This window comes from Hippocampus guttulatus, chromosome 8 (genome assembly GCF_054856545.1).
Source record: "Hippocampus guttulatus isolate MCC_2025c chromosome 8, RoL_Hgut_1.0, whole genome shotgun sequence".
Taxonomy (NCBI): Eukaryota; Metazoa; Chordata; class Actinopteri; order Syngnathiformes; family Syngnathidae; genus Hippocampus; species Hippocampus guttulatus.
The window spans coordinates 2,798,779-2,821,703 of record NC_141268.1 but is presented as its reverse complement, the minus strand read 5'-3'; the positions used below and the strand labels follow the sequence as shown (position 1 = coordinate 2,821,703).

Below are 22,925 nucleotides of genomic sequence, written 5' to 3'. Positions count from 1 at the left end.
AGTAATTGCGTGTGAAGGCTGAGAGGCTCAATTAAAATTTGTGGAATGATTTGGAATGTGGGTGCCACGGTGGATGACTGGTTAGCACGTCTGCTTCACAGAGCAGACGTGCAGCGTTCCATTCTGGGTCCTGGCCTTCCTCTTTGGAATTTGCATGTTTCTCCCCATGCCTGAGTGTGGGGGTTTTCTTCAGGTCCTCCAGTTTCCTCCCACATTCCAAAACATGCATTGTAGGTTAATTGATCACTCTAACTTGTCCCAACGTGTGAGTGTGAGCGACAATAGTTGTTCGTCTTTGTGTGCTCTGCGATTGGCTGGCAACCAGTTCAGGGTGTACCGCGCCTGCTGCCCAAAGACAGCTGGGATAGGTTCTAGCACGCCCGAGACCCGTGTGATGGTAAGCAGATCAGATAGTGGATGGAGAGGGAGAGAGTAGTTTAGTTTTTTCCCCTGCCTTTCTATGGCTTTACACTCCAGTCTGATAGGTGGCAGAATGATCCAAAAGTTGGTTTGCCAAGAAGAAGAAGAAGAAGAAGAAGAAGAAGAAGAAGAAAAAGAAGAAGAAGAAAAAGAAGAAGAAGAAGAAGGAGGGCTGGGAGGAGGAGCAAGCGGAGGAGGACGAGGACGAGGAGGAAGACGAGAAAAAGAAGTAGAAGAAGAAGAAGAGGATGCAGGACGTACTCGTCAGCTGTCATCTGAGCAGTTTACGTCAGTTTGTATTTAACCATTTGAAAACAGCAGCGGATTCTTGCAGGAAGTTTTCCAATGGCGGTAAACTGGAAGGTGAACATTTCAGACTTTTTCCGCAGTCCCTCCCGATTCGTGTCCTCCAAATCGGCGGATACTTTCCTTGCGGAGTTGCTCCGTGAGCTCCGAGATGACAGAGTTACCAACAATACTAAGGTACCTTCATGATGGAATAATAATAATAATAATACATTTTATTTACAGTGGCTGATACCTACTTTACCTTGTTCTGTTCTAAAACAGATCGTAAATGTACACATTCTTCTATGTAAATGCTAACACTTATAGAGAATAATGTGTACATTTACTACAGTAACGGTTATTTATTCTCCAGGCAGTGGTTATTTTGCCGTGACCGGCAACTCTTCCAAGCGTTATTTTTGTTGTGAACGGCGCTGATTGGTCAATCGCCGGAGGGAGGAATTTTGGATCTGGCTTGAATCGCTATTTTACATTGATTACAGTTGAGTGGCAGTGAAATAGGTTACCGTGCTCCTGATTCCCGCTGTGGCCAATGGGGCAATGTCAGTCCAGTAATTGTGTGTTTCCTAATCATGACCTTACCATAACTTGTTTTTGTTGTTGTTTTTTATTGGTTAAACTTTTGAACTCGTTTTAAACTCTTATTTCAACCTAATTTTAGATTAATTTTAACCCCTACTTATCCTTACCCCAACCATAACATTTTATTTTATTTGAGCCCAAATAGTTTTTCCACTTATTTTTGTGTTTCAATGGCTTCATCGAAATTGTTCAACTGCACAACTCTTTAATCTTTGATAAACCCGCGAATCAAAACGGCTCTTTTACAACTTCCGACTGTCTGCAAGAAATTGTCACCATAGTTTAAAAAAAATACATTATGTGTTGTTGTATTGTTACAAAGACGCACTGAACAATGACTTTCGGGTTGAGTGAACGCTGGCGCGTCTGGCTGCCGCTGCTCACCCACACTGTGGTTTTATTGTTCTTGTTCCTGATTGTAAAGTGTCCTATAGTGTTTTGAAAGGCGCTTATAAATAAAATGAATTATTCTTATTATTATTGTATAAAAAACAAAACAATAATTAGACAAATGTATAGAGCGGTATCTGAAACATGACGCGATGGAATATCATCACCTTCGGGGCGACCGCTTTTACGACTATTTTTTTTTCCCTAATAATCTTTATGGAACAAGTAAAATTACAAATCACAGAAAGCAAACCAAAGAAGGTATTCATACATATACAGTATAAAGAGAGATAAACAAAAAAAGAGCCCTGGGATTTTCAACAAAAAATCTCAATAAAGAACATAAATTACACAATATTAACTGCTTTCTTGTTTTTGGAATCCACTCTTACCACTATTCCACGAGCTGGCACGCTTCCATTGACTGTAGTTCTTGTGCCATTTACGGGAAAACATCTAAGCGGCGAGTTGCTCGTCAGGGAATTAACCAGTTCATATTTTTCAAATAGAGTCTTGTAACCATGAGAAGCAAACAACATGCGTTGCACTTTGTAAAAACAGAACAGTATTTTCAGTACAAAAAAATATTAAGTGAAAAAGGATATAATTTCCATTTTCACATAAATTAAAACTAATAGTTAGATGAAAGAAAACATGTCCCTTGAGTCCCAAACAAACTCATCAGGAGGGGGTTACTAATATTTTTCTTTTTAGATATAAAAACAAATAACCACTATATGGAAGGAAATCCATGTTGGTGCTTAATACTTTGAGTTTGAGAAACAACAAAATGCAGATTGTAAGTGAACCCAAGCAAGACAAATAAAAAAATCAAATATGAAAACCTACAAATGTTATCAAGTAGAGGTGTCAAAATCAATCGATTAAATCTTTCATTGACCCGACACAATGTTTCACAATGGACTGAACAACTTTAAATGTGAACACATTCTCAATGTGCTTCTCCATCAGTAAAGCCCCTACCCTATCCAACTCAGCGTCAAATAATTGCGAGTCTTTTCAAAGACAGCTTATCTTGGTTTCACGTCAAAGTTTATCGGGGTTCATTCAAGGTTGCCACTGATTGCCAAATGTTAACCCGATATCCGTCCGTAATAATGTCTTGCTCTTATTTATCGTCCATCTCAGGTCTATCTGCTGTCCCCACTATGTGAGCAAGCGGCTCTCCTCTGTCCTACAGTGTCCATTGGAGAAGAAACAGTACTGGAGCTCCTGTCAGTGTTTGCCCACTGCCCAGTTACGTGTGTTGAATTTCGCAGTTCCCTCCTCATCACCCTGACGTCTGTCCTCATCTGTACCTCTTGTGTGAGCAACAAAATACACGTATGTGTGGACTTCCTGGATCTGCTCCTTCAGATAGTGCAAGACACATCCAACTTGCATGGTGACAGTGTTCTTCTCTTGAGAGCAATAGCATGTGAATGCCTACAAGAGCTGGAGACATGCTGCCCCGGCCTTCTTTCTCAGCGCCTTGAGCTCATTGGTGGGCTTTGGACCAAAGAAACCTCGAAACTTCATCAGTCATATGCAAGACTCAATACTCTGGTGTTGAAAAATTGTGTTTATCAGCTTGCCATGGATCCTGGATCGGGTGATGATTATTTAAAATTACTGGTCGGGGAAAATACAATTGTCAACTGGGAAGCAGACCAGAGATTAGCTCAAGTAGATAAAGACTCAGCCATTTTATCCTCCCTAATAATGGGCCACATGGGCACAGTTCCTATTCTTCAGACTGGGCGAGACTGCAAGGATTTGCGCTCAGTCCTGTCTACCACTCTGGAGAATTCTTTTCTTCTTACTCCACTGTGTCAAGCGGCAGTTCTACACAGACTGATGGAGGTGGTTGCCATGGTTCCTGTTGTTCGACCATCCATATTTAGAGCTCAACTTCTGCGTATGCTTGGAACCAGCGAGGTTTGTATTCTTTGCTTATGAAGTCGTTATTATATGTAGTTTATTATTACTTGGAAGCCCAAATCTTAAAATCCAGAACCATCTTGGTGGACCCCAACCGTACGGGATGCCGTCAAGCTGAAGGAGGAGTTCCAGCTGGCCTTTTTGGCCTATGGGACTCCAAAGGCAGCTGACAGGTACCGGGTGAACAAGTGGAAGGCAGCTTTGTTAGTCACAAGGTATCGCTTGTGATCAGAAAATTAAAATTCAAAACTGGTGAAAAAAATGTTAATCAGTCACATAAAAATGATATTTCCACATATTATATTAAATCACTAATGAATATTCACACACAAAAAAAATCCACATTTTTTTTTTGCTATATTTTTAAATTGTAATGACATTATGAGCACAAACCATTACATTAGTTGTTCTTATGACTACCCAATCATTAAAAGGGCAAATTCCTCTCTTCTCACCACTATGCAGGAAATGAAAGTGCTGATAACACGAGATTGTCTCAAGCATGATGACCACAGTTGATGTTGATGCTTTTGATATATTTTTTAAACAGTTGCTAACATGATCAGAGAAGTCACTAATTACAGTCACAATGTATTTAAGTTGGCAACACTGAAACCAAGTCGCTGCTCTCGTTCATTGTCGGAATCGTCTTTATTGGCCAAGTATCATCTTTACAGGCTACACTCGTATTGCAATAACAAGCAACTACGATAAACAAGGACATGACACATAAGTATCAAAAGACTTTCCATAATGTTAGGGTACTATTGTGCAGTAGTACGACCCAATGACAGCTGTGCGACAATGTGCAGAGTCCTCAAGCAGAGATAAAGTGATCAGTGGTGCAATACAATACTATGACAGTTGTGCGGTTTGTGCAGATAATTGTTGCACCACTTTTAAGTGGCCAGTAGCAGTAATTGTGGTACAACTGTCATTATACAGAAAGTCCTTGCCTGGTGCTGTGGAATATTGGACAATAAATGACAATTGTTCATGGTTGGAGCTACAACGATCATTGCAGTAATACTGTTCGATAGGTGTGCAAAAATGCAAAGAGCCACTATCGATTTGAGATACTGTTTAGGGAGTGAATGGTAAGAGGGAAGAAGCTGTTTGAATGTCTGCTGGTTTTGGTGCGCATGGTTTGGTAGCGCTTACCAAAGGGGAGTAGCTGGAAAAGGTGGTGAGCAGGGTGGGTGGGGGTCCAGTAGGATTGGCACAGTAGCAAGTCCTCAAGAGTGGGTAGGGCGGTGCCAATGATTTTTTCCGCCGTCCTAACTGTCCATTGCAGTCGGATTTTGTCCTTTTGTAGTGGCAGCAACAAACCAAACCGTGATGGAAGAACACAGGATTGATTCGATGACTGCCCTGTAGAACTGTCTTAGCACCTCCTGTGGCAGGCCATGCTCATCACCAATTATCACAAATGCTTGACTTCAGTTATTGCTGCTATGGGTGGCATAAGCCATTATTAGGTTCCGGGGGGGGGGGCAATTAGTACTTTTTCATATCGGGACAGGTCTTTTGGGATTTTTTTGTGTCTAAATCATTTAAATTAACATAGCAATCAACAACAAAAAAGTTATGTCGTTTAAGATGGGCATTACAAAGATCTTGACATGGTTACTGGATTAATTGGGTGATGTCGAAGTAACACAAACAAGGACCTGAGTGGTCAGGGGCTTTATTGTGATCGAGAACACAAAGGTAATGAGTCGGGTTCGAATATATGACCAAAAAATGGTTTAAGGTAGGGGTGCCCAAGTCAATCCTTGAGATCCCCTATTCAGCCTGTTTTAGATGTCTCCCAAGACACCTGGTTCAGGATCGTTATCAGGCTTCTGTGAAGCTTTCTGATTAATGAGCTTGGTTAGGTATTTGGAGTGTGCGTTTGTGAGCATTTTTTTTAAAACAATCACAAAATAAGCCTTAAATATATATACAGTATATAAGATAAGATCTCCTTTATTTGGGCGGCCCGGTAGTCTAGTGGTTAGCACGTCGGCTTCACAGTGCAGAGGTACGGGGTTCGATTCCAGCTCCGGCCTCCCTGTGTGGAGTTTGCATGTTCTCCCCGGGCCTGCGTGGGTTTTCTCCGGGTGCTCCGGTTTCCTCCCACATTCCAAAAACATGCATGGCAGGCTGATTGGAGCACCCCCCGCGACCCTAGTGAGGATCAAGCGGTACGGAAAATGGATGGATATCCTTTATTTGTCCCACACTGGGGAAATTTCCAGTCTACAGCAGCAAGATTGTGGGTAGAAAGAAGAAAAAAAACACTGTTCAATTAAGTGCAATATAAATACAAATATGGATAAGGTCGCAGTGCTAGTGTCGCAGTAATTCTTCTTGGCATGGCAACAGTGTTCAATGATAAAATCTGTAAACAAAACAGCAAAATTCTTGGTAGGTTTAGCATATGGCTCCAGGAGACTTTTGTAGGTCATGGGCTCTTACATATGTGTCCAACTTTTCAGTGACCTTGGTGGAATGTACAACTGGTGCTTCTTGGTTAAGACTTTATAAGAGCCCCACTGAGTTGTGTGAGCAATGTTTGCTTAAGTTGAAACTTCCTTTTTTTCAGGTTTGCCTTCTTCATAGCACTCTGCTGATGAAGTGCGCCTACACCGACAGCCTGTTCAGCACTGACGATGAAGCTTTCGTCCTGAGACGATTGGTTGTTCTCTCCCAGCATCCACTGCTAAGTAAACCAGAGAAGCTTTTCTTCTTGGACTATATGCTGCATTTTCCTGAGAATAGGCCCATCAGCTGTGGAAATAACGAAAGTCCACCTGTGCTGCTAACCTCCCAATTGGCATGTACGCTAGCACCCACTCTCCTCAATGATTATGCTACGATGCTGGCCCGCTTCAATCTGCTGTTGGTGGTATGCCAGGAGGAGGGTGAAAAAGATGGAGAGGAAGGCAGGAGTTTAGTCTATCTCTATGAACACCTCGGCTTGCTACTGAACATAATGATCAGAGGACACAGTCGTGAGATTGCCGCCACATTTTTCAGGGCAGTTTTCCTTTTCCTTGTTTCTTTTTGCCACATGGAGAGATATGCTAACAGTATTGCAGAAAAACTCTGCACGCTTTATCATCATCAAACCCACTTGGCTCCACACATTCTCAACTTGGCTGAGCAAAGTTCTGACTTGTTCCCTGAATGCAATTGGTCTGCAAGACTCTGCAGGGCCCTGCAGGGCGTTATAGTTGAGGCACCGCCTGCTCAGTTCACCCTAACAGACCTCAGTTGGCACCTCAAGGTGCTGGCTCGAGTGGCAGAAGAAGAGCAAATCCCTCAGCAGACCACGCTCCAACTACTTTCCAAGATCATCTTTACACCTTCAGTGTGTCTGACGAGTGACTGGCGTCTGGGAAACAGTGTGCTGCAGCTTTGCCGGCGCTTGATGACACATCCCAGCCTAGACTCATTATTTACCTCTCTGGCCAACGTCCTGCAACATCTTATCTGTTACTATGGCGACGCAGACATTCAAGATCGTGCTCGACTATATTACAGCCTCCTGACTACTCTCTCCAAAGAAAAATTGATTGGGATTATAAAGCAGGGTTTGAGGGAGGAAGGACAAAATATCAAACACTCGCTATCCTGCATCATGGCAGACACCGAGAGACTGACAAGTGTGCTAACCATTCAGCAGACGGAAAAACCTGTTTTTAGGCTGGTTGAGTTAAAGTATCCTGAGCCACAGGAGAGAAATGAAATAATCCTGGAAAGTTACTCGAGCCCCAGTGAGGAACAGGACAGCCCAGGACTGGAAGCATACAGGGCCCAGTTCAAAGACCCTTGCTTTGGCTCACAGATTACCTTGCACTACCAGCTCAACCATACCATGCACAACCTGTCCTGCTTTGATCAGGTCTTCAGCATACACCTGCACTTCAGTTTAAGGGATAACATCTATGAAGAACTCTGTGACTTCAACGTGCCCTGTCTTTTTAGAGAGAGACGGTCTCCCGTGGTGAAACTGGTATTGAAGCCCAGGTTGCCTGTCCCCATCACTCTCAGTTGCAGTGCCATCTTCAACACCTTAAATGGCCTTTCCTGGTATACTTCACTGCCAGACATCCACGTTTTATTTCAGCAAATCTTTCTGCCATTGGCTGTTCCCACCACTTGGGGAACAGCTGTTAAATTGGGTGTTTTTAAGGACCTTTGGGATGAAATAAGTCGGGAAGAGAAAGCAGATTATGCTACCACCCTGTTTTGTGGCCAGCTGCAAGCAGAGGAACTGGGCTCCATTGTGGAAAAACAGTTGCTTCCGTTCATTTTTTCAGATTCAGCCAATCAAGCCGAATTAAAATGTGTTTTTTTCATTCCTCCACAATTTCACATACTGCTGAAAATCATTTCAGAAGAGGATGCTGTCCATTTCAATATCGTTACAGATAACTGGCGGCTACTGCCTCACATCAGTTCTTTCCTTGGTAACCTTTTAATGTCTTTGCCTGAAAACGTTACCAGTAACCCATGAAGTACCATGTTTTGGTTTGAAATGAAAAGTGCCACTATTGTGTTTCTCTCAATAAATTGCTGATAGAACTGATTTCACATGTAGAAAGTGTTTTTATACAATATGCTGTAGTTTCACATTTGTAATTATTCCAAAATAGTTCTGTTAAATGTCAACCTTTTTCTTAGTTCAAATCGGATCAATTTGAGTTCCAGCAACCATAGAAAGATGGAAGAATGTCTGTGTTTAATGACTGAATTGGCCATACATTATCAATCAAGGATGCAGATTTGTCACTTTTGGTTTGCTAATGCTTGGATAGAAAAAAATGTGCGTTTATTCATATTAAAGACCCCACTAATACATGTTTTCAATTTATTATTTATTTGCATGCTCCAAAGTATTACTCAAACTATTAATGTCGGTGTTTGGAGGTCTGAATGTAACTCCTACAATTACATTTTATTCCATTGCTGTGACACATAATTTCATTGAACATAGATTTGGCATCAATTTGATCATATACATGTTAAAGATCTGGTCTATCAATATTTTTTCTGAAAAACACTACCCCTTATCTCCCAATTTTATTTATGATGACTGTTTCCTCTGTAAGCCATGATTATGTTAAAGCAAATGCTGAAGTCATGTTCTAAGGGTGACGTGCACAGTTTGGTCAGTTTTTTTTTCCCGGTCCGGGGGGGGGGCTAGACTATGAGCATTTAGATGTAGTAAAGAAAAATATTTGACTTTATTGAAAGTGATTTTTATATACAAATTAAATTGACTCGATAACAGCGACATGACCCTAAATTAAGGTTCAGTCATGACAAATTCCTTTATTATTAAAAATGCTTTTAACAACAAATTATTATTGTCTATGACTTTTGAGTCATGGCTGTGTGGAAGGTTGGAGGCAAAAATCATCCTAAAGTGTATGAAAAGGAAATTTAATTATGCAATCTTTACAGATCCAAGAAGCCTATATCCCAATTTTCTTTTGAGAAATTGGTGTCATCTAAACCTTACCCCCAATCCTAACAAACATGGAATTGGTAGGCTGGTCTCTCGATGCCATCGACAAGATTTTCTCAATGAGAAGAGCAGGCAGTGGGGAGCCTATTTGCCCCTCGGGGACTTTTGCTGCTGGGTACACCCTAGATCCTTGGAGGAAGCGGAGAATGGTGTGCCTGTCAACACTGTCCGTTGAGGATGTGGATGACATCTACATTATCGGCCATCCGATAACAGGTATGCTGCTGTTTGGTGTTAGCAGTTTCCTGATCTATCGCAAAATTCAACCGACGGGAGCGGCTCTATTGGAAGTGAAGAGGCTGCCGGTCTAAGGATGGCATAGTGCGGATGTCCAACACTCAGACTCAGACTGTGCTCAACCACAAACTGTTGCGGTTTTGGAGCGTCTCTGCAAGATGGCCAAGAACTTGGAGAAACTGGAATCCGTGCTCAAATATTGACAGAAATCACGGATTTGGCTGATCGACGCCACTCAAGAGACATAAGCCACGGACTCAAGGCTGTCTTAAATTCTTGGGCAGCCTGCTACCAAAACAACATCTGCTATCTCGACCTTCCCCTGATGAAAGTATGCACGGAAGCTAGTCCCCCACCATCAGCCCCTCCTTCATACATTCCCTTGTTTCACCGTCTTCATTGTTTATGTCTTGTGACCTGTTGTAACTGTCATATGCTTGTGCAGGAGTTTTTTGCCTAACTCAAATTATCCTCAAAATGAGGGTAGTTTGAGCGTGGGTTTTTTTCTCCCCCCTCTCCCTCCCTTGTGGTTTCTTTCTGACTTCCGGGTTGAGTGAACGCTGGCGCGTTTTGGCTGCCGCTGCTCAACCCGTATTGTTTTGTGTTTTTGTTATTGTAAAGTGTCCTTGGGTGTCTTGAAAGTCGCTTATAAATAAAATTTATTATTATTATTATTATTATGCCATCATCTCTTTTCTCCTCGACTCATGGGATGGTGGGTTCACAATAAGTGTTTCATATCTTAGGTTCATGATTCAATAAAATATTGGTTCATCCCAAACCCAGCAGACAAATTGTGAAATGCTCTGACCCGATTAGATTTTAAAACTCATTCAATATTGTGTTTGGAGCGAGTTTGTATGTTTCTGCATGTTTCTCATCTGGCAGTGCACAACAATTAAAAAAAAAAAAAGAAAATCACAGAATCATTTCATTGTGGGATGAATATTCAGGTTTATTCAGCTGCACCACTCTTAATTAGAGAGGCCTTTGAAATTAGGTTCCCTGTCAGATGGTAAAATTGTCTGTTGGCTCAGTAACTTGCCCATGATAGCAATCTCTGCATCCCTTTTCTGCACATCATCCTCAGGAGTCCAGGACATGTCGTGTTGAAGTTTGAATGCACCAACAAAGAGGTGAGGACAACTTGAGCCCCACTCCTGGAGAGGAGATCATATTTCACAGAATAATCGCACATTAGTCATTTCAGGCTGTTAGGAACAAACAAGGTTCTGGGCCAAACTTAGTGTGCCATATTCAGTGGTAGCTCTACTAAGACATGTATTGGTTCTGGAAGACATTTATGTACCGGTAGTAAGTAGAGACGCGTTTTCCATGTAAATGCCCTAATTCGTTCAAGGCCCCCCCCCCAAAATTCAGAAATAAATGCGAATGACGAGGACGCTGCAGAGATACAGATCTATATTTTTTCTATGTACACACAGAGACATATTTGGTAGAGGTCCCTCTTAGCCAATGGGATGCCAGGAAGATGTTAGGTAGTAACCAATGGTAGAGCAGCTATAAGTATGTTGTGTTCAGGAAACTCAGAACTGCGGGTAGCAGCCCATACTGTATTTTTACCTCTCGTATCTTGAAATTTCTTTTGTAACAAGAGACAATATTTTCCTGTTGAGACGTTTCATAACTTGAACATTTCGGATGAAGAGACGTTCGTAAGTAGAGGTACCACTATGTGTGCGTGCTTGTATGGGGTAAACATTAGCATTTAAGTGTTAAAAAAATCTGCTTGTACACCGCAGCTTTCACAACAAAACAAACAAAAACACACACACATTACATACATATATATATAAATAAAGGTAACAACAATCTACCTTTGGTGAAATAATAGAAAAGTATTTTTGTCCAGATGGTCGCTGGTAGAGGTAATACATGTTGCCTGGCTTTTTCACTATGTTACAGGCAGCATGGTGGAGGTCAGCATCTCTTTTTGCTTCTTCTAAGGTCTAGACATATACATAAAGAGAAATCATTTCAATCAATCAAGCACCAGTCAAATTGCATCTTTTTAATTGTCTGTCAAGGAAATGAACATAAATTCTTCCCCCGTGATATTTACATCGGGCTGGGCGTTTAACTGATTTTATCAATTCATTCGACTTTATAGGTCAATTTTTTTTTCTTCACTGATTTTATCAATTCATTCGACTTTATGGGTCAATTTTTTTATCTTCAGCGCCTTCAGTAGAGCAAAACTCGATGCTGCAGATGTAAGATAAGCTGGATTTCCGTTGCCCTCGTAAATGTGAAAAATGCAAATTGTGCAATAGCAAACTGGTCAAGGAAACCCAGAAACTTTGAAAAATCTCTCACAATCACAAGATCATCTTCCACAATCATTCAACCCTACTGGGAACAGTTTTTAACGGCGGGAAAAAAAGAATAATTTTTATTGAACGACCGTGTTGGCCAGCCCTAATTTTAGTGTAACCTTCCAGAACTGTCTTGACTGCTTTTCTTCCAATGTACTGTATGTATGATAAAATAATTTGTTAAATAACTGCTGTGGTCTCAAGAAAATCTGTGTTTTATGTGCCAAATTAGTGATGTCCTCATCTCCCAATTTGCTGGTGTACTCACCTTTTTTGCTTGCTCTTGTAGATATCGAATCTGGTCGGCAATTACTGACAGTTTGTTGCAGGCATTGGCTTTAATAAAATCGTCTGCCTGAGAAAAGAGATAATTTTCAACAAAACAAAACATCCATTAAATTTTTAAAATAAAAACGGAGTCCAAACCTTCTGCAGTTGTGTCGCCAAAGCAACAAGATCCATAGCGTCCCCCACTCTAGTGGTCTGGTAAGCGTTGACAAGCTGCTGTCCACCAGGAGCGACGCTGCTCTCAACCAGAGTCACTACAGAACCAAACTGATGTTTACATCAAATGTTTTCACATGTGATATGCATCCACTGTATATGGAAATACAGTCATCTGAATGGATCTTATCCAGAGCAAAGCGAAGCGTTTCCGGGGAGGAGGGAAAAGTCCAATGCCGTAACAGTTTCTGCTGTCAATATGTTACATGTTCCTGGTACGCCACCTGACTGAAAATAACCTCGGTCATTAAATGTGTGATGACCTAACCTGGTGTTATAATTCTATAACTGCTGTTTGCCAGCTGTTTGCAATTGCAGCTCGCGATCAGAGCATTTGAGATATATATTTTTTATTTATTCTCATTGAAGGTTTGTTTGATCTGAAATTCACTGATGATATTGTCAAAGAATGGAAATCTGGAGCGGCAGGAGAAGCATTTTCAAAAGGTACACGCGAGCTACGATACTTATGTTTCTGCACTTAACGCGCTGCCAAAGTGCGTCCCTGCCTCCCTGTCAGCTCCCCCACTCAGGTAGGCAGTGGTTTTCTTTTCATAAAGTCAGTCTTGACTTTATATCTAATTTATTTTTTCTGATATAAAACGTGCAGTATATCATTTTGACCTTGTTTAGAAGATAATTTTTGGTTTTCTCATGTCACACTCCTGGACCGAGCTTTCTGCGAACCAGCCATATGTCGAAAATATATACAGGATATCTAAGATCTACCAATGATGATTGAGCCATTTTATCTATACATTTATGACACAATAAGGAGTCGTGTGATTCAAATGTTTCCTCACTTTTACACCCTACGCTTAAATGCACCTAACTTTAGACTTATATCACTCCTGGGTTACATAATGAGAGTGGTGACGCGTTTTGTAAAAGCCGATTATTACACATTTCCTTACCTTTGGTTGTTTTGTCGGGCTGGCTTGGAAGGCTGACAGTTCCATCCATTATTTTTCTATGTCAGCCGTTCTTGAAAGGACTATTATTAAAGCGAATTTGCTCAGGCCCAGTCAAGTAACCAGCTTGTTTTACCAGAACAGCAGAGTTCGTTGCGTTCCTTCGTTATCTGAGTAGTTCGTTACTTTCCTTCGTTATCTGAGTACTTGATCCCAGCCACTGACTGCCCTTTAAGGCAAACGGGAACTCAATGTGCCGTGTTGCAGCCGTGTCTACACTGACCGTCCGAGTTGTTTCCCCCGGGCTACTTTGTCGACGAAAACACAGGGGTGGATCTTAAGTCACGTTTCCAGCTCCTCCGTACCACTGTCGATTCATCGAACGCGACCCGGAAGTGGTTCTCGCGCCGCCATACGAGAATCGTGCACAGAGTGTGGACTTTTTCTCGCGTTTGGAAATTCACTCTGACGCCCACGCCCATGCTCTGCTCTGACAGTGTGTGTGTTCGGGGAGACGGTGTGCGCACTGAATTTCCGAACGGTCAGAATGATTTGGTACGTGCTTGGAGATTATTTCTGAACGTGCCCCAAATATGAATGGCCTGTCAACAGGCACCTCGCGGCTGAAGCCACAGGGCAGCCATCTTACGTTGCCATCGGGACAAAATTATTTAATACAGTTATCAGTGCGTGGTTTTACTCCCCCCGACGGCAAGTAAGCAGCTTTTTTCTTATGCTATATAGGCACATGCTACATTCAAGGAAAATGCGAGATTGGTCTTTTCTCACTTCCGACGAGGAAAAGTACACAAAAACGCCCCTTTGAACTTGGAGCTCCGAGTTGCGAAATCCGGAAAAAAGAACTCCCGAGTTCACAGACCGGTTTTCGTGTGACGTCACTCGACAATAACGACCACAAGGAGAAATAGACTGTGAATGGCGTAACATAATTTATAAGATTATAAACACATATTTAGCTTTATTTATTTTATTTTATTATTAGCTTAATTTTTGGGAATTTCTCCATTGTGAGACAAATAAAGGTTTTCTTATCTAATTTTAGTTAGCACATTTAGTTATTCGAAATGCCTTTATGTAACATAACGTGATTTTTACTGACTTGAGTGAATATGCCATTATCTCCCTGCATGAATTTATTTGCTGAAATGAATGAAATGTTATGAAGATCAATGTTGCTTTATTTCGATAAATTAAGGAAATAATGAAGAAGCTTTGCTGGAGGTCAAAATTTGTTGTGATGAGTCGGGAAAAAAAATCACAATCAGCCACCTCGGTTTACATACGACTCGAACGCTTTCAGGTCGGAACTGGGACATTCTGCGTGGCATAAATTCAACTTCCTACCTTCCTCGAATGGAGCAACAGAACCATAACACAGTGTGGTGTGGACATGTAGTTTCGATCCTCGGGCAGCACTGCCTCGCAAATAGCATTTTTGACGCAATTTAAGTTGCGTTAAATAAAGAGGTAAACTCCACCATTTACTTTATTCAACGGTTAGGTCGGTATTGTGTTCCAAAGAAATTAAGTACAATAACAACACCCCACTGGGAAGGACAAAGATGACCGTATCTGAATTTATTCCGTGAAAACCGTTGATAATCAATTCTTTCTGAATACAAATGAGCACATTCTCTTTTTATTCCTCTTTCTATTGGCCAAGTGTTATTGTCCAACGTACACAAGCACATACTGTTTATTGTGCATGTTAAATTGCTCCATGTACAGCACTTTGTATGCAGCGATGGCTGTTTGAAAGTGCTCTATAAATACAGTTGACTTGACTTGACTCTTCCTGCTTCCACAAGCACTTTCGCTGTCCTCTGCCTGTTTAAAACTGTGCCATTTTCCCAAAGTGAAGGAAAGACTTTATACCACTTGCTATATCATATGATATTACAATTTGGGAAAATTGGATGCCGACAATATACACCAGTGGTCCTCAACTAGAAATGCTGTAGGTCCACTTTTTTCTTTTTTTTATAAGACCAAGGTCCGGTCCCATGCACAGCGGTCGTGGGGAGCAGGGCTATATGCCCATTTAGTATGGTCAAGCCAAGCTTATACAAATCAACACTCCTCACAACCAATCAATAATGGGGTGCATGAAAATAACAATTATTCACTTTGCCAGCACACAGCAAATAATGAGAGGTATTGTGTTGAGGCACAGGAACTCTTTTATTTTGTTAAGTTGTGCCGCTTAATCATAGAAATAGCCCTTTTAGGGAAATAAGACATTTTTACTTTAACTTTGTTAAACAGTAGTAGTCTTTTTTTCCCTTAATTTAACAAAAGCAAAACAAAATACTAATTTTACCAAAATAAATACTAAACATCCATCCATCCATCCATCCATCTTCTACCGCTTATCCGGGGCCGGGTCGCGGGGGCAACAGCTTTAGCAGGGAAGCCCAGACTTCCCTCTCCCTAGCTACTTCTTCCAGCTCTCCCTGGGGGATCCCGAGGCGTTCCCAGGCCAGCTGGGTGACATAGTCACTCCAGCGTGTCCTGGGTCTTCCTCGGGGTCTCCTCCCAGTGGGACATGCCCGGAACACCTCACCAGGGAGGCGTTCAGGAGGCATCCGAATCAGATGCCCAAGCCACCTCATCTGGCTCCTCTCGATGTGGAGGAGAAGCGGCTCGACTCTGAGCCCCTCCCGGATGACCGAGCTTCTCACCTTATCTCTAAGGGAGAGCCCGGACACCCTGCTGAGAAAACTCATTTCGGCCGCTTGTATCCGGGATCTCGTTCTTTCGGTCACGACCCATAGCTCGTGACCATAGATGAGGGTTGGAACGTAGATCGACCGGTAAATTGAGAGCTTCGCCCTTCGGCTCAGCTCCTTCTTCACCACGACAGACCGATACAACGTCCGCATCACAGCAGACGCTGCACCGATCCGCCTGTCGATCTCCCGCTCCCTCCTGCCCCCACTCGTGAACAAGACCCCAAGATACTTGAACTCCTCCACTTGGGGCAAGATCTCCTCCCCGACCCGGAGGGGGCACTCCACCCTTTTCCGACTGAGGACCATGGTTTCAGATTTGGAGGTGCTGATTTTCATCCCAACCGCTTCACACTCGGCTGCGAAACGCTCCAGTGAGAGTTGGAGAGCCCTGTTTGAAGGAGCCAACAGCACCACATCATCTGCAAAAAGCAGGGATGCAATACTGAGGCCACCAAAACGGACGCCCTCAACGCTTCGGCTGCGCCTAGAAATTCTGTCCATAAAGATTATGAACAGAATCGGCGACAAAGGGCAGCCTTGGCGGAGTCCTACCCTCACTGGAAACGATTCCGACTTACTGCCGGCAATGGGAACCAAATACTAAACATGAAAACAAAAATATCCTTTTCATTTGTACAATTCCCCTTTTCACACCTTAAGTTCAGAGGAGCCAATCAGCGCATCAGGGTCTCCAGTTAGTCAAACATTATACACACACAGTCGTGCTGCTGCGGTCCTCTGCAATACATCTGTTAGTGCACGTAAATAATACAACGGATAATTTTAACAAGCGATCGCGGTAATGCGCAGATTATAGTCCAAAAATATAAAATGTATAAGGTAAAAATCACTTTATAATTTATTATTTTATACAATTTGCCGAGGGTCCGGACAGAGGAGGTCGGCGGTCCGGTCGTGGATCGCGGTCCGCCAGTTGAGGAAGACTGGCATATACGATGCGCTGATTGGCTCCTCTGAACTGAAGGTGTGCCCATACATAAGCGTCAGCACGCGTCCATCCCTAATACACACACATTCAAAATGGATGATTGTGTCAGGAAACAGACGCATTCGCAACGCCACAGTGTGCTCACAGTTCAGCCCAGGAGAGCCGCACACAGACAATTAGACAAGACGAATCGCGGGAGGTTTCGATTGTGTGCAGTTTTGCTCCCGTCTACCCGGGGATCTTTGCAGATGTTTAACAGCAGAATAGCGCAACATGGTAAATGAACATCCCAATGGCGTCCTCAAATAATATTTGCATGCCTCAGACATTGCATTCACCTTTAGTGGAAGAACAGCACTGCACATTCCTGTGCTCCCTTGTGTCAGTATTTAAAATGGTTCTTAACTCCTCTTCTGATATATTTTTCAGTGATTTCAGAGGGGATGTGAAAAGGGGAATTGTACAAATGAAAAGGATATTTTTGTTTTCATGTTTAGTATTTATTTTGGTAAAATGAGTATTTTGTTTTGCTTTTGTTAAATTAAGGGAAAAAAAGACAACTACTGTTTAACAAAGTTCAAGTAAAAATGTCTTGTTTCCCTAAAAGGGCTATTTCTATTATTAAGCAGGCACAACTTAACAAAATAAAAGAGTTCCTGTGCCTCAACACAATACCTCTCATTATTTGCTGTGTGCTGGCAAAGTGAATAATTGTTATTTTCATGCACCCCATTATTGGTTGGTTGTGAGGAGTGTTGATTTGTATAAGCTTGGCTTGACCATACTAAATGGGCATATAGCCCTGCTCCCCATGACCGCCGTGCATGACCTTGGTCTTATAAAAAATAAAATAAAAGTGGACCTACAGCATTTCTAGTTGAGGACCACTGCATGACAGTATGTGGTTAAAATACAGCTGCCTGTGATTATAAAACCTGGCCAGCAGATGGTTTCATGTGCACAGCATGAAAACGGCGGTGTTCCAACTGGACCGCTCAACGACCAGCCTTTCAAATAAAACAGTTATAATCGGTGTTTGTGTTATTTCTTTTTTATTTTAGTTTGAGTACACATAGTTTGCTGAGTGTCTCTTCTGTTTGGAGCAGTAGCTGATCCAAAAAATACTTGATTATACTGTTTTTTGGCCCCTGAACCGACTCCCTGTTTCTAAAACCCCGCCCTCGCGTGCTTTAACATCGGACACATTAAATTGTAAAAGTAAATTGAAGTCAACCCTCTTCTTGCACATAGGCGGCACACAGAAAATAAGAAAGAAAAAAACATGGGCAGCAAATACTATATCATACTTTCGCGCGTACACAAAACACACTCTCACACGCACACACGCTCCAACGTACGACGGCGACAAAAAATAAAAACTAAATACACAACACTCGTACAATATAATGTTTTTTGTTTGTTTGTTTTTGTTTTTTACACACGGGGAGTTATTTTAAACTTGCTCCGCGAAAAAGTTAGTGTATGCTCGCCTCAATGTCTCGTGAGACGGAAACCACTGGCCAGATTTTGTTGACAATTTACACTTAGAAATACTGGTCTCCACCATACAAATACTGTATATTCAAGCAAATAGGGCGAGAAATATTTTAAAATCATAGATCGGTATTATTCTGCCAAACACTATCTTCTAAAATAATAATTTTTAAAAATCAGATGCTTTTGCATTTCCTCTTTCTCTCAGGAGATGTCGCTGCTCCATCCCACCTAATGACCCTGTCGTGTTTATGTATGGAATTTTAAGTGTTTATAAATCGCTGATTGTTATTACTGCTCATTATTCAATATACACTATGTTAAACTTTAGTATAAGCGTACAAAAACACCTGATTGATGGCTTATTTTATTACTGCTCATTGCTTAATATACACTATATTGAACTGAATATAAGCATACAACACCCCCCCCCCCCCCCCCCCATCTGCAGCGGTTCATTTATAAATATTTTCTCCTTTTCGTGTTCGTCTTTGTACAATGTTAGCCTGTATGTATGATCCTTTTGTCTTTGTTACCATTCATTTATTTGGTCAAGACAGAGGCATTCGTGGGATATTGAGAATTTTGTAGCTAGGTATGGCAACGATCTAGGACAATATACATTCCTTCATAATCTGCGATGTGCCTTCGTAAATAGATTATGTAATATACAGTAACAGTACATATGTGCAATATTTTTCACTTCTTCCTTTCGAAAAGATAGATGTATAAACTTTCAATGTTACCAACTACTGAATAAATACTTTATGTTGTTAATGGTGGGTCTATTTGTTGATAAATTTGCTAACCTGCCTGGTAGTCTTTTTTTTTTTTTAAACTTTGCATTCATTCAAATATTTAGAAATTCACCTGGCTTTCCTAGCAAGATTGCAGAAATAATGAGACGTGTCGGCAAGTAATATTTACTTTTTAATTGGTAAAATTATTGTTTAAAAATCTAGACATAAAATATTGTTATATTCATAACCATTTTAATGATAAAAATATTGGTGTTGTTTTGAATGCGATTGTTGAATTATTAAAACGTAGGCTATCAAGTAGTCAAAAACAGAAACCAGAACATGTTCTTTTTATCCAATTTTGAATATTTTTTGCGAGAACAGCTGGAGGGCGCAGCAGTGGTTGACTGCTTCACACGTCCGCATCACAGTGCAGAGGTCGTGAGTTAGAATCCAGCCCCGGCCCTCCTGTGTGCATGTTCTCCCCACGCCCGCGTAGGATTGCCCCGTTACAATTTTCAGGATTCTTAAGGTGGCACGGTAGAAGACTGGTTAGCACACGGGTATGTAAATTATATTCATTTGTGCGATCCTGTCCTGTGTATGATGAGCTTTGAATGAACCCACATAGCCAAACTTCATGCTGCATGACTTTAAACGTGGATACTGGCCAATTGAAGTTCATTCTACACATCCGTGGTTTTCATGACAAATACGCTAAAGTATCTTAGTTTCAAAATAAAAATGAATGGGTCATTGGATGTCAAGTTCTGTACCCTGACATATTTTAGTTACAATTCTGAGATTTGGGGCAATGACGACCGACATTTTGTGCGTTCACTTAATGATTCCAACTGAAAAAGGGCAATCAGCATTATCCACAAAGTGTCATGACAAATGTTGTTTTAAATGTGGTGCAACCTTGTCTTATTTGTTCATTTTTCACCTGTTCTCATCAAACCAGTCTCTTCTGTCGAGCAGACAGCCCCCTTCAACCACTCGTCTTCTCCCGGTGTCTTTTCACTTTGCTTGTACGGAGTTGAGTTATTCAACATCTTCTTTTATAACAACATCAACCAAGTTAATAAAACTGTGACTGTCAAACATTAAACAATGTTTCGAGATAGAGAGGAGGTTGGAAATTATGAGGCTAATATAACTCTAAAATGAACAGAATTGCCACAAAGCGCAATTGTACAAATGTTATTTGCAAGTGGCATGATGGCTTGTAACTGCATACAAACATCAATCAAAACTACATCCTAAAAAAAAGTCATTATTTCACAGGATGCTAATGTAATTATTTTAAGTGTTTTAAGTACATTGGAGTTATTCAGATTGAACATTTCCATCCATCCATTTTCCAATCTGCTTATCCTCACAAGGGTCGTGGCGGGTGCTGCAACCTATCCCAGCTGTCTTCGGGCAGTAGGCAGGGTACACCCTGAACCGGTTGCCAGCCAATCGCAGGGCATACATAGACGAACAACAATCCATGCTCACACTCACACCTCGGGACAATTTCGAGTGTTCAATCAGCCTGCCATGCAAGTTTTTGGAATGTGGAAGGAAACTGGAGGACCGGAAGAAAACCCATGCAGGCCCGGGGAGAACATGAAAACTCCACACAGGGAGGCCGGAGCTGGAATTGAACCCGGTACCTCTGCACTGTGAGGTTGATGCGCTAACCACCGGACCACTGGGCCGCCACATTTACACTTGTTCTTAAATATTTTTTGAGGTTAAAAAATACATCTCTCATTGTTTGATCCCAAAACACATGGGGTTTAGTCAAACCTCTGAAAATGTGTGGTTATATATGACACATTTAAAAACATGGGAATCTGTGTATTTCTCTAACAGAAAGTTCAATTGAAAAACAAAAGCTCTGTATTCGGATGATGAAACGAGACATTTTGTCAATACGTTAGAAACAATGCAATGATAACATTGGGGTAAGCATTTTATCTTTAAATAACAAGCACACAGGACTCAGTAGGTATTGTAACCCAGGTTGTTCACAAACCTTTTATATCAAGTACCCCTCCAAAAATGATTGACTCTTGACTGATAGGATGCTAAGAGTGCAGTCTGTACTGACACAACAACATATTATATTGATAACCCGCACACAGACACACAATTTTTTTTCCCCTCTACACCCCTCGCGATCAACTTGGGACCAGTCCACAAGGTACCGGTCAATCGCGATCAACGTCTTTGGCACGCCTGATTTGGCACCCAAGATAAAGGTGCAAAAGTATGACCCCTGTAAATGTGCAAAAATGGGCCAAAATTAGACATTGAAAAATTCATCGGTAATATTTTGTTCATGTTAGGCGACAGTTGCAATGGACCTTTTTAGTACAAGTTGGGGTGCTACACGTGCCTGCCAATTTTCATAGGCCTCGGTCAAATGTACCAGAATTGGATCTTGTTTGTCCACTCTCGGTTGCACTACAAAGCTATTTGGTTCATGACAAATTTAAAATATAAAATTTTTAACAAGGCTTGATAAATGTGCAAAATTTGGTGAGTTTTCGTGCATACTTAGGTCCCCATAAATGCGATTTGTTTGCAGAATATAAATAACAATTACAACCCCCCCACCCCCAACAGAAAACCATAGGGACCTTGTAGTGGACACTGCTGTGACCCTAATAATAATAATAAATTCTACAAAAACAAGCCACTGTGGTCCTGTGGTCAATGATATTTCACGATATGTCCTTGGACTCTGGTTCAAATCCTCTAGGCAGCACGGTGTAGACTGGTTCGCACATCTGCCTCACAGTGCAGAGCTGCAGGGGTCTATTCCAGCCTTGTGTGGAGTTTGCATGTTCTCCCTGTGCCTGCATGGGTTTTCTCTGGGTACTCCAGTTTCCTCCTACATTTCAAACACAATCATGGTAGGTTGATTGAACGCTCTAAATGGTCCCTAGATGTGATTGTGAGTGTGAATAGTTGTATGTCTATATACAGTATGTTCTGTGATTGGCTGGCAACCAGTTCAGGTTGTCCCCCGCCTACTGCCCGAAGACGGCTGGGATCGGCTCCAGCACAACGACATAGACATTTCCACAAATGCCAATACCCCATACATGAATCAAGCCATGTTCAAGCTGTGTTCAAAAGAGACATTCTTATAATTCGCTTCAAGTATTTCACTCAGAGCATACAGTTACCCTTCAGTGCTTACACATGAAGAGCTTTTTGTGTGTGTGAGTCTGTGCATGCGTGTGTGTGCGTGTGCTGAGCTTTCAGTACTTCCATTGTGTCTTCAACTCTGGTTTAGTTGAAAAACAGTGCGGGACACTGACCACTTTGTGTGTGTGTTTGTGCCTTGTGGATTTGCCCATTGTTTCTCAAAAGAGAGTGGGAGAAAGATGTGCACGGCTCTGAGTACAGTAGACAATAGGCAACTATTCTGTGATTGGCACAGCTATCGCTGATTAAACTGACAAAAGCTGGAGCATATTTTGACATTTTCATTTTAAAGATTGAACATATACCATCTCATAATCATCAATAAAAGAACATATTGGGACACCTACTGGTCACAACAACCTCTTAAACATGTCCCGGCTGTGAGTTGAACCCCTTTGCAAATGTGACACACTGAAGAGATTTTACAGTATTTATTAAATAGAAGGAGCATGCAATCCAGAGAATACAAATAACAAAAGGCAACATGACAAAAGGTCGACATGGAACAAAAGTAACAACCCGAACAAACTAAGAGAAGTGAACGGAGTGTCACAAAAAGAGGTTGAAGCTAACAGGGAAATAGAAACTCAAAAAGCTAATGAGGCAAAGAAAGAAAAAAAAAGAACAAGAAAAA

General features: G+C 41.6%; 2 protein-coding genes across 2 annotated transcripts; one reads left to right on the top strand and one right to left on the bottom strand.

The window, feature by feature from the left end:
* The first annotated feature begins 637 nt into the window (after nt 1–637).
* On the top strand, nt 638–8,218 carry ap5b1 (adaptor related protein complex 5 subunit beta 1). Its single transcript, XM_086117848.1, has 3 exons — nt 638–903; nt 2,851–3,639; nt 6,230–8,218. The coding sequence occupies exons 1-3, from the start codon at nt 766–768 to the stop codon at nt 8,144–8,146; spliced, it is 2,844 nt and encodes a 947-aa protein (XP_085973974.1). The 5' UTR covers nt 638–765; the 3' UTR covers nt 8,147–8,218.
* Nucleotides 8,219–10,326: 2,108 nt separating this feature from the next.
* Nucleotides 10,327–13,534, bottom strand: c8h1orf50 (chromosome 8 C1orf50 homolog). The gene is made up of 5 exons (XM_086117849.1): nt 13,152–13,534; nt 12,160–12,275; nt 12,002–12,088; nt 11,236–11,367; nt 10,327–10,557 (listed from the first exon to the last, which is right to left on the bottom strand). Exons 1-5 carry the CDS (start codon nt 13,198–13,200, stop codon nt 10,372–10,374), a joined length of 570 nt encoding a protein of 189 aa, XP_085973975.1. The 5' UTR covers nt 13,201–13,534; the 3' UTR covers nt 10,327–10,371.
* Nucleotides 13,535–22,925: the final 9,391 nt, after the last annotated feature.